General features: G+C 27.0%; 1 protein-coding gene across 2 annotated transcripts in view; it reads right to left on the reverse strand.

Annotated features, from left to right (window-relative positions):
* Positions 1–1,055: 1,055 nt before the first annotated feature.
* Positions 1,056–15,755, reverse strand: part of LOC107439655 (serine-rich adhesin for platelets) — a 21,529-nt gene continuing 6,829 nt past the window's right edge. Inside the window, exons 5-8 of one of the 2 annotated variants that reach the window (XM_016052325.3) lie at positions 10,557–14,652; positions 10,329–10,400; positions 6,561–6,649; positions 1,056–4,690 (exon numbers count right to left, since the gene is read on the reverse strand). In XM_016052325.3, coding sequence (XP_015907811.1) covers positions 4,684–4,690; positions 6,561–6,649; positions 10,329–10,400; positions 10,557–14,652 — 4,264 coding nt within the window. In that variant the 3' untranslated portion in view covers positions 1,056–4,683. The remainder of the gene's footprint in view (positions 4,691–6,560; positions 6,650–10,328; positions 10,401–10,556; positions 14,653–15,755) is intronic. The other variant, XM_071184217.1, reaches the window with a different exon arrangement.

The raw sequence follows: 15,755 nt of genomic DNA on the forward strand, positions 1-15,755 counted from the left end.
ATCATGTGACTACGAAACTCAATATTGGATTTCAAAGTACAAATCATGAAATTATACAAATCATGATGCCTAATTTTTAGATCGCGTAAATACGAATCACGATGCATAATTTTTAATTAACTGAATACACACCCAAAGCCTAATTTTTAAATCACGTGTAAATACGAAAACTGATGTTTGATATTCCAACCGTATAAAGGAATCGCGACATTGGATTTTAAAATCACGTGAATACGAATCACTATATAGGAATTTAAAAACGCGTAAATACAAATAGCGATATTGGATTTTTAAACCTCGTAAATAAGCAATGTACGATATTGAAATTGCATGAATAAGAAGCGAAATGAAAAACTTTTAAATCAGGTGAATAGCAAAATCGATGTTTGATATTAAAATGCAATGACGTCTGACTTACGAAAATATGAGATATCTGGTATAGATATCGGAAAATATTACTTTTTGCTCGTAGAAGTGGAGAAAATAGCTAAAATTATTAAAAATGCGGAAAGGTTGGCAGCTACGTAGTTTGAATTTTCCGTTTATCTTTGAAAATTGAAAAGAAATATAATTATTTTATTTTAACGGCTGAATTTTCAGAAAAAGCGGAATACTTATATGAAAAAAAAAAACTTTTAGATAATCGGAGTTTTTGATAGAAAAAGGCTGAAATTCAAGAGACAAAAGCAAAAAAGGCGGAAATCCGCTAAAAAGCGGAAAAATCTCATCCCTGTAAATGAGCATGTAAAGCATCCACAAAATGAATGATTATACCTTTATTTAAAAAAACTGTTGGAAAGGTACTGAGACCCCTTAAAAGACTCAAATTATTGGCAGCATACATGCTTCTTTGCACACACATACTTCTTGTAGCATACATGCATAAAATTTATAGGTTAAATACCAAAAAGTTTTTCTGAGAAGTAAAATGTAGGACATAAAATTAGCTGTTTCTTTGCCCCTCCAACTTCACACAAGTTTGATTTGGTTCACTTTGTGTTAGTAAATAAGTATATGTAGAACTGGAAAAGATTTTCAGATATAAAGAAGTGAAATCATCATGTCTTATGTTTTTTTTTATTACTACATTTTAATAGACTGTAACATACAAATTTGAAAAACTAAATGAAATCAATGCATTTAATGTATCAAATTAAAAAAAAAAATGAGAGGACAAATTTTAAAAAAATTACACACCAAGAATACACAATAGTTAGATCTAAAATAATATACATTAAGATATTCAATTTATAAAAAAACTTTTTCACAAAAAGTAATGTTATAAATTCATAAATTTTGAAAGAAACATTACTTTAAAATTTTTACTTTTAACAGTTTTAATGTGTCATTAGAAAAATAAGTAAATCCATTTCTTCTTTATCTACTTAATACATGTTTCAGAGTTTTTAATATTTATAACATCAAAATGTAACAATCGAATATCATTTTCAAGCATCATAAACTCTTAATATTATTTTTCGCTCTTATAAATAATTCACAGATAATTTATAGTTATAGTTAAAACAAATTCCTTTTCTAATGATTACTAATTCATTTATAAAAATACATCATATAATACAAATTGAAGCTACCTGAAGATAAGCAGGAACCACAAAATTTTATGATAGCAACAAAAGAAAGCAAATAATATAAAAACATTTAAAAGAAGTTTGAAATAGGTACAAAAACTAATATACTTGTTTTTATAAATTACATATTACATGTGAAAGACTAAACAAACATTGCAACAGAATCTATTTAAGTTAATTAAAAAATTTTGATAGCAAACTGTGGAGAAAAAAGAAAAAATAAGCTTTCAAGGAGGAGATTATTAATTATAACATAAAAATGTATTCATTTAAAATTCTTACATGCAGCTTTACAGATAACATTTAAAACTGGGGTTATTTAAAAATGTGCTTCCAAAAGCTAGTAAATGTAACTGACGAAGCATTTGTAAAACCTATATGTATATCTTAGCAAAATGCACTGTCCACTTTGTAACAAACCCTATGAGAAAATTGTGCATGAAGAAATTTCTATACAAAATTGCTTAAATGAAATTTTATACACTTAGCGATTTGAAACGGTAATAAGGGAAACAATACTAATACTTTTAAAAAGAAAATGCAAGCACACTTTAATCATTTGATGCAGATGAAACACCGATTTCCTTTTTATTTATATACATATTTTTTTATTATAAAAAACAATCTAATAGTTACTAAAGAAATCTGTCTGATTATAGGAGTTATATTTAAAGTAAGATTAGTTTTTTCATTCCGATTCAAAAATGTATCAATAATTGATTTTATAAATTTCAAGGATGAACAACAGTTCCTTTCTTGTCGAAATAGTTGCTAATTTGAAAGTTATTGGCTGGAAAAGAGCTATGTTTGACAGATTTTACCTTTAGTGCAGAAAAAGACACCAGTGTTTCATACTGCAATTCATAACCATAAATTATTAATATGTTAAATATAATACTTTTTACTTTTGCCCTAAATTAAAATATGCTTAACAAAAATTCTACGTAAAAGGCTTAGGTACTTAGTATGCCTCAATTTTATTTTTAATGATTGAAATCACGTTGTTATTATTAATATTATGTTATTTTTAAGTTTTAAGAGACAATTCCACTTGATTTTTCAAAAAAGATTTTTGAGTTATATGAGACTTGTAAAATGGCTCAAATTTGTTCAACATTTACAGGGCAACTGCATATCAAAAACTTAGTATCTTAAAAATGAGTCGAAACAAAATTATATGCAAATAATTAACAAAATATTTAAAGAGCTTTTCATTCTAAAAAGACATTCAGAAAATTTTTTCAGAGTGGATAATCAGAAAAAGAACCTTATAGCAATTTCAATTAGTAATGATACAGAAATGCTTAATTACTATATAGAACTTAGCAGTAAATGATTATAACATAAAAAAAATGCTTATCACATCTACATAAGTTAAAGAAATTAAATTTTTCATTAAAAAAAATTAGAAACATGAAATGGTTTAAATGTAAATACATAGCTGCCAGCATTATTAAAATATTATTTACAAGTTTTCTAAACAAAATAATGCATTTCTTATTAATAACTTTTATCATATCTAAAAAAACTTAAATAAATTTCAAATGTTTTTTCCTTTTGAGAATTATGGCATTTAGGAAGCTTATTGTATGTTAGAATTTTGGAATGTTCCAGATATTTTACAACTCACTTGCAGAGTGTGTAGTCAAATCTTAGCAATTTTTAAGCACTAAAAAATTTTTTTAAGCACTCTATACATTAGCAAAATAATTTTCGAAGACTGTACATGACCATGATAAAATAACTAGTTCCTGACAAAGAACTCTTTTCTTGATCATATTAGCTATCATAAGAAGATTTAGAGAGTGGTAAATGAAGCCTGAAATTGAGAACATCTTTCAAAATGTAGCAGAGTTGCAAAAATCTCACCGAATCCAGCTCAATATATGCACTTGCGGACCTGCAAGTATGTCATGAAACATGTAAAATGATTGGCGCTTTTACACGCAATGGACCCACAGCACGCCGAATTGGATTGTGGTGGAATGAATTGTGAAAACGTTGAATGGAACAACATGAAAAGCACGCTTTTGCATAATATGAGGCGAAAAACAACATGGTAAAGAAAAAAATCTCATTTTCGAAACCAGTAAATTAAGCACTTTTTAAAAACACCCAATAAAAAATGCACTCTTAAGGGCTTTTTAAAAAACGAAAATTAGCACCTTTAAGGACTTTTTAAAAACGCTACGCACCATGACTTGGCTTAGTATATACACTGAATCTTAAGGAATTAAAATAGAACATTATTTAATATAAAATTTTGTAAAATTCACTGGATTTGGACTAGTTAAGATACACCTAGAATTCAAAAGAATGAAATATTAATATAAAATCTCACATTGCTCACTCAGGTTCCAGTAATGCAATATTTATTAATAAATATACAACAGAACCTCGGTTATCCCAATACCTCAGTAAAATCGATGAATAAATGCACTTAATTTTCTTTCTTTTCTCAACTTCCAAAATATGATGGCATAATACATGAAAACTTCAAAATAAAAAACACTCACTGTACTGCATGACTACAATGAGCTTATTTTATGAGAATAAAAAAGAAACATACTGTTAGTTGATGAACTTGGTTATTCCAGTTTTGCTGAGGAAATCTGAAGCAATCATTTCATTACTACAAATGTAGTTTAGTTTGAGTATCGAGATTTCTCTTAAGCAAAGGGAAGTGTTATGCACAGAAAACTTGATTTTTTAAATAAAAAAAACTTGTCTTGATTATTGATGAAATTATATTAAAAAATGTTACGTCGATGATCCGAATAATTTGATTTCATGAAATAGGTCTGTTTCAAGGTACTTTCAATGATGGAGGTCCAACAAGATATTGAACTCACATAATTAAAGACAAAACTAACTTTTCATACTTTTAAATGTTCAAATGCATTTTTATAAAAGTAAAATATAATAGCATAAATACACTACATATGTAGTAAAATACATTTAAATTGTTAAAACTTTTATCTAGAATATATATATTTTAATACAATGACAAAACACTGAGCTTAGATACACAAATAAAAATTTTGAAAAAAATGACAAACATGCAATGATGACTTCATGAAACATCACAGGTATATTAGAGCCTAGAAAATAACATTTATAATTATTAACAGATTTTGGAGTATGAAAATATCCATTCAAAAAAATAGAGATCACGAATACTCAAATAATATTTAAGTGATATAGTTATTTATATTTATTTCCTTTTATGCACAAATGTTACAAATAAAAAAAATTAAAAACGACGACATGATTTGTTCGATATTGAGAAGAGACACAATAATCAATAGTGGAAAGAGAAATGTAGAAAAATTAATATTCAATAGTTTTCAAAAGATTTTTACTAAAAAAAAAAAAGATTTTGTGCATAAGAATGACATGTTTAACTTAAAAGTGTTACAATAACTAACAAACATTCTAAAAAGCAAATGCTTAGTTTTAATTATAAATTTACATTGATAAGTCTTAGCTTTGATAATAGATTGCAATGAAAATTATTTTCCGTACTTTAGATAAATGTAATAATAAAATCTTTTGAATATAAAAAGGCATGCAAGGTTTAATTTCAAAAAATGTTAACTGAAACTTATAAAAAGAGAAAATCTAAATATAATTATTTTAAGGAAAGTAAAAACCAATAGCTTATATTCTCTCAATTTTTTTTTTAAATTTTGTAAAGAAAACAGCATTTCAGAGGTAAATAAAATGCCTTGTAATCTAAGACTTTACTTTTGTAGAAATTAAAGAAAAAAAAAGCTTTCAAGATGGTAATATTTCATGTTTTGCCAATTAAAAATAAAAATTAATTATCAGAAATTACATCTCAAATAACACAAATATATTAGAACGTTAAAGTACAAGTAACAAAAAAATAGAAACAAACATTAAAAAAAAAAAAAATTTTATTATCTCATTTAAATCTAGAATTTAAAATCTGTCATTTTTAAATAAGAAAACATTTTTCTAAATGTTAATAACAAGCAGGGTTGGCAAGATTTTGCCGCAGGTGGAAAAAACCATGGTAAATACCGGTAAAAACCGTCCTGGCAAAAACAGGTTTTTGCCAAGCAAATTGGCAAAAAGTGGCAAAAACCTATATTCTCCTAGATAAGAAGACAAAAACACATTTTTTGTACACAATTATTCCTAAAATTGAAATATATACTATGAATATAAATAATTACAGAAAAATTAACAAAATTATTATTAAATCATAATTAAATGATAATGTAATAATATATCATTTTAGTAGTTTAAAACATTATTGATTGGAAAATTTGTGATTATTCTCTTTTTTCCAGTGAAATGAACTTATTTTAAATTAATATAACTATAATTTAAAGCATAAAATATCTATCAACATGTGTAGTTAATTATTGTACAAATAATAATTTTTTATAATAAATAATAATATTATACAAATAATAATATTTATTTATTTGTAAAAAAACATTTATTTTAGGATTCTAAAATGAAAAGAGATCAAAAACTTTCAATCTTTTAAAAATTATTACCCTTATATTAATTATTAATATGTTAAAAATAATTTTTTCATGTAATGTATCAAAATTATTATTCCTTATGATTGATTTAAATTTGTTTCAAGTATTTTGTAATAATATTTAATCAGCAATTTAGATAATTTGGTTTTTGCCGGTTTTTACCAGTTTTTGCCGGTTTTTACCAGGTTTTTGCCACTGTCCTGGCAAAAACCCCTTTTTGCCGGCAAAAACTCCAACCCTGATAACAAGTATAATTTTAAAAATGTCATATGGAAGACGTTTTTGTATCTTTTTACCAAATTTCAAAACAAGTTTCATCATGAGTGAAAAAAAAAATTAATTAACATAATAATTGGATAAGTTACAAAAATCTAGCAACAGATAAGAAAAGATTATAAAATTATTAGGCTAAACCTTTTTAAACAAAATATTTTAACAAAAGCATACATACTTTTTATTGACTTTTTGTAAATGGAGTTTTTGTGAAGTTACTTGTGGAATGCCTGGTACTTTAGAAGATTGGCTTGGAAGAGCAGAATTCTGAAAATAAAATTATGATTAACTTTTCAATTTCATATTTTTCAACAAATAAAAACAATTCGAGGTATTTTTGAAATTTTGGACCTCTTTTTATGTAATGCATAGTTTAAACTGAGCACAGCTAACTCTATCATCAAACACCTTCAGTGTTTTAATGGAGGAATCTTAAATAATAAGAATCTTTCTGGCTAGCTCTTTCTCATTGAATAACACAAATTCATTTGTGGCAGTACGGTCACCAACTCGTAAGTTTAGAAAAAGCGCTGACTAATTCACAGATCGAGAAGAAGCAGAAGATATAATTTTAAAAGTAATAGTATTTAAACTGATATTTCTTTACTTATTTGAAATAAAATGGATTTCCAAAAAGGAAAACAGAAATTTAAAAAGTACAAGTAATCTAAAAAAAAAAATCCTTATACAGATGCTTTTATTAATCTTGCTCACTTCGGGAGCAACAATTAAATTTAAACAAAAAAGTCAATAACTCATCTCCAAACATAAGTTAGATTTAAAAGCAAACAAAACAAGCTGAAATAAATTTAAATGTTTGATAAAAATTGCGGAAAAATAGCATATTTTGCTGATTGTGAGAGGAATTCCGATTTGGTGGGCTTTGCAGAGGGCAAAAGAAAAAAATCAGGAAATTTTTTTCAAAACTATCAGGACATTTGAGGCACTATTCACACACAAAATTACTTTAAAAAGGAAAAAAGACAAACTTAAAAGAGTATAATATGTTCGATTTAAGTCTTTAAATTTTATTTCAAAACAATAATAAAAATATACTATTTTAATTTCAGATTTAATCCTTCTAAAGAACAAAAATAAAATAATAGCATGATTTTAGGATTGGAGCACAGAGCAACTTATAGGATAACTAAAGATTAATGCATAGAAATTTTTTTATATAACTGTTGCTTTAATAAAAAATTAATATTAGTTAATATTTGTTCACACCAATACTTAATTAAAATTCATAATTGAGTTCAAGACATTCTCAATCAAATAACTTTTGTCGGATTTTAACTATTTTGAAAAGAATGTACATTTTTACTTAAGTGCTTAACATTTTTAAACAAAAATGATAAAATAATTTGAGAAAATATTTACTAAATTGGGAAATTATCAAGGTTCGTGATCTTTTTTATTATTTAAAAAAAAAAAATCATAAAAATCTGATTTTCTTGATTTAAATCGGATTTTTTTGATTTAAATCAGATTTTTAATTTTTATTCAAATACACTGTAAGAACTTTGATTTATGTCTAAAAAACTTCATAAATGTTTAATCAAAATTAAATTAATATTAAAACTAAATATATTATAAGAATATTTTAGAAGCTCTAACTACCTAAAACAGTTTTGCATTAATACATAGCTTTGAATGCATAGTAACCATTTTGAAACAAATGCATGATTGTAATTTAAAGACTAGAAGAAATAGAGAATTTAAAGAATACTTTAACTTTTAAAACAAAGTTTCACTTACCAAACCATAATTTTAATTTAAAATTGCGATTTCTTTTTTTTCCTTTTGATTTTTAAAATGACAAAATAAATATAACAGATAGTGTTTATAAATGTAGTCATTCATCAAAAAATAAATAAATATTTAATCTACATATATTTTTATATTAAAATATTCATTTTCAATCTTATACCAAAATAGATAAGTTAAGCTAAAAAATAATTTTTTAAAAACATGTGTACTCATTGAAATTTTTTTTCACAAAATTTCTTTATAGAAAATCTGATAATGTCAAAGATACCGTAAACATATTATGAGAAATTTTTTTTTATATGTTTACTTTAATCTGTACTTTCAATCTCAAGAATCAAATGGTTTTTAAAAATGTAATTTAACACATACCAAGAAAGTAATTTTGTTAGCTAAAATTAATTAATGCAACAATTTATATAAAATAAATTTTAAAACATAGAAAAGAAATAATAAAAGTATCAATAATTTAAAACACTGTTTCTTTAACTTTTTAAATGAACATATAAAAATCTAAATCTTTTAAATCTAAACCGCATCTTGCTACACGCCGGTAAGTTTGATTACTTTTATTTCATAACCTTTCAACTATATGTTTCTTGCAATATCGACACATATAAAGAATAATTTTTATCTTAGGATATTTATTCTTTATTCAGAAATATCGCATTTATAGCAATAGATGTGTCTTGATAACGACTATTGCTTTTACCATTCTTGCTTCTCTACAATTTAGTCTTTTTATTTTATTCATGTTTTTCATGTTAATTTGTGTTTATATATATATATATATATANAATATATATATATATATATATATAAAATCAGTTGGTTTAAATCAACAAACCCTAGAAATTATAATAATAGCTGTAGTAATAAAAGGAAAGAAAAAAAAAGGTTGACAAACCAATTCCTGTTTTTGTCATTTCTTAAAAAAAAAACACTTAAATATGGGTTTTATTTATTAATTTTTTTGGCAGGTAGATAGCCCTGAAAGAAACTGAAAAAGGCCTTATACAATATTATTTTAGCTTAAGAAATAAAAAAATAACTTTTTTTACAACATATTGTAACTCAAAGAAAAAAAGGCATTGTTTTGTACATTTGTAATTGTTTGGAAAGATTTTTTTGTACATTTAGTAAACTATTAGTTTATGGTTTAAATTATCCAGTTCTGAAATGAATTCATAGAACTCCAGCCTAATTCCATGGAACTTGGTCTTCTGATTTAAAGCAGATATTTAAAACAATGAATTAGATAAAATAATAAAAGAGCTTGGGATTAACCAACCAAGTTTGTAAATAGATATGAATCAATCCTCTCGAACGTTACACGCTGAAAGAAACTTAGACTGAATAATCATTATTAACCTAACCATCCTTCAGCTTTTTCACCAACTGACTAATTGTTTCGTTAAAGAGTTTTAAACCTTTCTTTGTAGCAAAAACTGTAAATTTACAATTCTATCAAAACTTAATCTCCATGCATTTTCAGTGTTGAAATTTAAAAGCCACTGTGTTGACAGAAAAAGTAAATTCATCGGTTTGTTAAATTATAGATTATATTTTAACTTGAGTGATATAAAACAAGTTTACATTTTAAAATGAGATATTTCATACTTAATGAACTAATATAATGGTAATTTCCATACAACTTCAATTTTAGCACTGAGTAGAATAATTTGAAGTACCAGGGGTCTGTCTAGGTTTTTCTGAGAGGTACCTATTTTGTGAAAATTTAGACATAATTTGTGAAAAATTATATTAAAAAATCAACACAAAAATATGGATTTATCGTTTCTTAAGGGATACAAAAATAAAATTTTAAGAAAAAGTATTCTTTGAAACTTCCGGTTTTCCTAAAATTGAATTTGTGAAACTACCGTTTTTCCTCAAGTTGAATTTGTGAATGTACCGCTAAACGGTAGTAAATTCGGCCTGGACAGACCCCTGAGTACTCTATAGTAATTGAAGAAGACGGTTAAATTGTAAAAATAATTAATTTAATTACATAATTTTATGCTTTAAAAAAAAAATAGGAATGTGGCAAAGAAAATTAAAAAGTTTATGAATTAAGAAATAAATTTCAATTACATTAGATAACCTATTAAAATTTCAAATAAATAAAAGCATTAAAAAAAGAAAACTGAAAATAAAGAATTTTTAAATGTTTACTTACAGGCGTACAGAAAATGTTATCACAGCGATTAGTAACTTGCAATGGTGACAAAACTCTGTTGCTTCTTATATACTATAAATTTCAATGAATAAATAAATAATAACAAATCAAAGAACAAAAAGATAAACAATAACTTAGCAAAAAGACAAAAATAACTAACATAGAACAGAAAAATAATAACTGAACATAAGAAAATAATAATAATAATAGACTAATCAAAATTAATACCTGAGCAATTGGACTTTGAATATACTGAAATTTTTTTGGACAGCTTCTTGGTGCTTTTGGAACTCTTGATATTGAATTACGGACAGAGCAAAAATGATGACTTTTTGCAGGTGTAACTTCTAGCATTTTTCCTTTCGCTTTATCTCCAATCGTAGGAGTAAATAAATTTCCCCTATATAAAGGAATAGTTCCAACGAAGGGATGTTTTAGCTCATCACAAGGCTTATCTTTAAAATCAGATTTTGGGAACTTAAAACAAACTGGAGAAGGAGATGTGTTTTCAATTTTGCGTACTGGTATTTTAGTGCCTGATTTTTTTGATTCTGTGCCATTACCCAGAACTTTCGGAGACTTGTAATGATCTGATTGTGGTAAGACATGTTTTTTTGCACTTCCAACTGGAAGGTTCAACACATTTTTATTATAAGAGACAGTTTCAAAAATTGGAATATTTTCTTTTCCTACAATTTTAGATTGAAATATATCCTTTTGATCTGAAGATCCTTTTAAACACAAGTTTAAAGGCTTAATTGAATCTCTTGAATCAACCAAACGATCATTAGTAAAGCAAAGTGAAACATCATGCAAATCAAGTGCTTCAATTAATTTTGGCACTTGAGAATTTAGTTCACTTTTAGTGGAAATATCATTTGAGGTTGTAATTTTTGCTAATGGATTTTCGGGGACTAGAGTATCCGTGGAAGAAAATTTGTTCATGACTTTTCTTGAACTGCAATTACTGACTTGTGTTCTGCTTTGTAGGTGTAAGTCAGTAGGTTCAATGACTAAATCTGCTGATTCTTTGGGATTATGAAAGATATTTTGGGATTTGTCTTCAGGAGGTAATATTGATAAAATGTTAACTTGGTCAGCACGAACAGCCACTTTGATTTGAAGCTTGACAAGATTCCCATCATTTGGTTTTGACTTAGCAACTTTCGAAACCTTCTGTGCAATTTGTTTCCTTAAGTTAGAAGAAATTGCTGCATTTAAGTCATTGTCATATTCACTCTTAGAATTGTTACTAAGTTTAAATTTTTCAGAATCTATTTCACTGGAACAGCTATAATAGGTATCATCTTCATCAGAATCTTGGTTTTCTATCTTGATATTGTTTTCCACTGTATGAAAGCACATTGTATCATCAATACAAATAGTATCATTGACATGAAAAGTTTCCTCCGCTGTTGAGATACTTTGAGTTGACTTTAAACTGTAATCTGAATTCTCTTTTTTGATTTTTGTCTGAAAAATATTTAGTTCCTGCGGTATGCATATAGAGTCCTCGATGCAAATAGTATCATTCATAATTTGAGAATTTTTGGCTGTACTTAAACATTGATTCAACTCTTCGTCTATTTCTGATTTAATATCGGATTCAGGTACTAAACAAATGGAATTGTCAATCCAAATAGTTTCATTTGAAGCTGAAGTAATTTTTTGTTCTTGCGCAGCTTCATTTGATTTTTTAGCATTAAACTCAATCTTCGCATTTGAATCGTGCAGAATGCATATAGAGTCATCTGGAAAACCAGATTCATTTGTAAGTATTACAACCTCATCTGTAACTTCACTTAACTTTTCATCAACATCAAAAGCATTTGAATTTTGAAACATTGAATCATTCATAAAACTAAAATCTTTTGTAGAAGATATATCTTGATTTAGAGTTGAACTTTCAGTTCTCGTAGTTACATGAACATTTTCAGATATAAGTATAGAAATATTATTAGAATTATCATTTACAGTTAAACTTTCATTTTCATGAGAGTTCCACGTTAGGCTTTTAGAGTCGTCTGTAGAAGTAATGTTGCTAGCTGACATTCTTGAGGAAACAGATGATGTTGACGGTTTAGCATTGATTGTTTCACTAACTTTTTTTATCGATACTTTATAGTCCTCAGCACAAATATCTTTAGACAACTCTGGAGAATTTCTACAATTTTCATTGCTTTTATCATTAGATGAAATATTTGAGCACATTACACCTTCAATCTCAATATTATTTGCATTTTCAGTTTTACTGTGCTTTTTAAAAAGTTTACTTTTAGTGGATTCTTCATCATTTTGTTTCTTATCTTCCTTTGATGAAGATTTATTTTTATCATATAAAACCTTAGATGGAGAAATGGAATATTGAGCTTCCAAAAATGTTTTAGATTCGTCGATAGAACCAGGTAAGTGTTCAGAATCTTTACATTTCAACATTTTAGTCTTGTTTTGGCTAGAAGGTTGCTCAGATGGTGAAACCGAAAATAACTGTTCATTTGAAATATCATCTATTTTGTTTGCTTCAGGTTTTGACATTATTAATCCCTTTTTAAAATTATCCAAATTATAAATATTAACATTTGACATTGCTTTAGATGTGCGTTCTGGCATTAAATAAGTTTGACTACAATTTTCATTGTTCACATCAGTAATTTCTTCTCTGCTTGATGAATTTAGAAGTTCAGAATTGCTTTTGTTACAAGACAAATTACATGAATAATTATTTTCGTTATTGATCTCATCTTCAAGACTAGGCATACTGCTACCAATTAAGTTATTATTTATACTTTTCCTTACATTTGTATTATTTTTTTCAGATAAATGACAGTTCTTTAGAGGGTTTTCCATAGAAATATCTGAACTTGCTTCAGGATTACAGTTTTCAGAAACAGATGGCAACAATTCATCACTTCTAGAAGAATCTTTTGGACCTAGTGATGAACGTTTATTATCATGTGGTTCAAAACATTCATTTTGTATATTATCAGAGGATAAATTACAAGCACCATTTTTGTGAATTTCATATTTACCTTCACATTTATTGACGTTCGAAGAACTATTGATAGGACCATTGCTTTCACAAATAGACATGCTGTTATTTGGATTAGATTTCAAACTTGGAACTGTAATTAATGCATCACTATGGATTTCAGAATTTAAAACAGATTTATCATTGGAATGTACAAATTTTATATCTTGTTCAAAAACAGTTACTGGAGCCGTTATAATACTGTTATCACCAACATGTTTTATATTTTCAAAAATTTGTTCATTTGACGGACGTGACTCTTTTACTATTTTCAAATGTTGATAAGATGGGGGCAAACAATTGGAACTATTTAAACGTTGCTGATTTTCAGATGCACTTGTATCCAACTTGGGCAAATCAATGGAAGCATTTCCATATTCTTGTATGAGATTCTCAGGCTTAGTAGAAACTTCATATTCATTAGATAGTTTACATTGGGTTTTCTTGTGTGGAGCTAGGTCCCCATCTGAACTTTCCAAACTATCTTTTGATGCAATGCAATCAGATGAAGAAAGGGAACACTCATTTTCAAATTGAGTTGCAGAGCTCTTCTCCGCAATAAAGCTATTTCTTTCAATTTGATATTCAGTTGTCTGAAACAAATTATGGGTTACACCTGTGGTGTTATTTCCAGCACATTCAACAGCATTATTTGCAGCATACTCAACTGACTGAATCACTTTTTCTTCAATGTGTGAAACATTAAGCATTTCAATTAATTCAGCTTCCTCCAAGCTATCATCAAAAGCTTTTTCATATTCAATAATTGCTAAAGAATCCTCCTCGAAATGTTGCTCCCCATTGTCAGACTCATCACCTTTCGGACAGGCATCAACAATAAGAGAATCAACGGCAATAGATTTTTCATGTGTTACATTTTTGATAATTTTAGCACTTTCAGATCCGCTTATTTTTTCCATGTTCGACGCCAGAGAACAAATATCTTCCAAACTGTCATAGAAATTATTAGAGCTCAGTAACTGCTTTTCCCGACTTTTTCTACTTGATTTATTATCATGTACAAGATTAGAAACAAGCTTCTTTTGATGGGAAAGTGGCTCATTCAAACTGTCGTCAAAACTGTCAAAAGCTGTATTAATTTTAGATATACTTTGAGTGACATTTATTTTTGGATTGATAACAATGTTTGGCGCTGGTTCGGAAAGACTATCAACTGCTACAGAATCTGAAAATCCCAAACAGTTTGATTCCTCAATATTTTTGCAGGAATCAGAAGTCTTGTCTGATAGTGCTTCAGAAACATGATCCAAGTCTGTGTAACCTTTATCGATTTTCCTAAAAAATAAATAAATATTTTAAATAAATTTCTGCAGTACATTACTATATAGAAAGTTAAACTATAGTGGCATAACTTAAACTAGGCTAGGTGGCTATGATGAATAATATTTTTTAAGTTTACCAATGAATATAAATTTATTTTTTAGTTAAATACAATGATGCAAACGAATTGTATAATTTGATGCTTTAGAATTATATAAAGTAGGGGTCTTACACTTTTTGCACTCTAGAATCACAGTGATAAATTTTGGAAAATCAAATGGGACATAAGCGTGCCAGATAATATAAGTAAAAACCTTCAGTAGGAAGGAGAGTAATAGTTAATTTGAGATGTAACGAATATTCAGCCACTATTCAGAATCAGGGGTCTGTCTAGGTTTTTCTAAGAGGTGCCTATTTTGTGAAAATTTAGAATTTGAGTTGAATTAGAATTTTTAATTTGAGAAAATTAAAAATTATATTAAAAAATCAACATAAAAATATGGATTTATCATTTCGTATGAGACACAAAAATAAAATTTTAAGAAAAAGTATTTTGTGAAACTACCGTTTTTCTTTAAGTTGAATTGTTGAAGGTACCGCTAAACGGTAATAAATTTGGCTTGGACAGACCTCTGAAGACAGATAATTTTATCAATGTTTAATTAATATTTATTTTAAACAATGAATCAATTGTTTTCAAAATTGAATCTGAATAAATTAGGGAATAGATAGCGGTTAGATAGAATCTGAATAGATACCGGTTTATTTTTATGAAAAGGGGTTGATTTATTGGTATCAAAGTTCAGGCAGAGCCTTCAAAAAACGATTAGGGAGAATACTGATGGTAGATGAAATAATAATAGAATTTATGATTTGTCCCCAGCCAATTTATAGCTCGAGTTCCACATAATTTTTTAATAAACATTGCACTTTTACACGAGGTAAAGAATAAAAATAAATGGAGATTTCCGTACCATGATCTGTGGGTATAATCGCCAAGTCTTGAAATTTCCGGGCAGTGTCCCGAGAGAAACAAAAAAAAACATCACTGAAAGGGACCAACTCGAAAGGTATAACTCATAGCTAGGACTGGGCCATTAATCGATATATCGCGACAT

The sequence above is a fragment of the Parasteatoda tepidariorum genome, chromosome 8, assembly GCF_043381705.1.
Source record: "Parasteatoda tepidariorum isolate YZ-2023 chromosome 8, CAS_Ptep_4.0, whole genome shotgun sequence".
Lineage (NCBI taxonomy): Eukaryota > Metazoa > Arthropoda > Arachnida > Araneae > Theridiidae > Parasteatoda > Parasteatoda tepidariorum.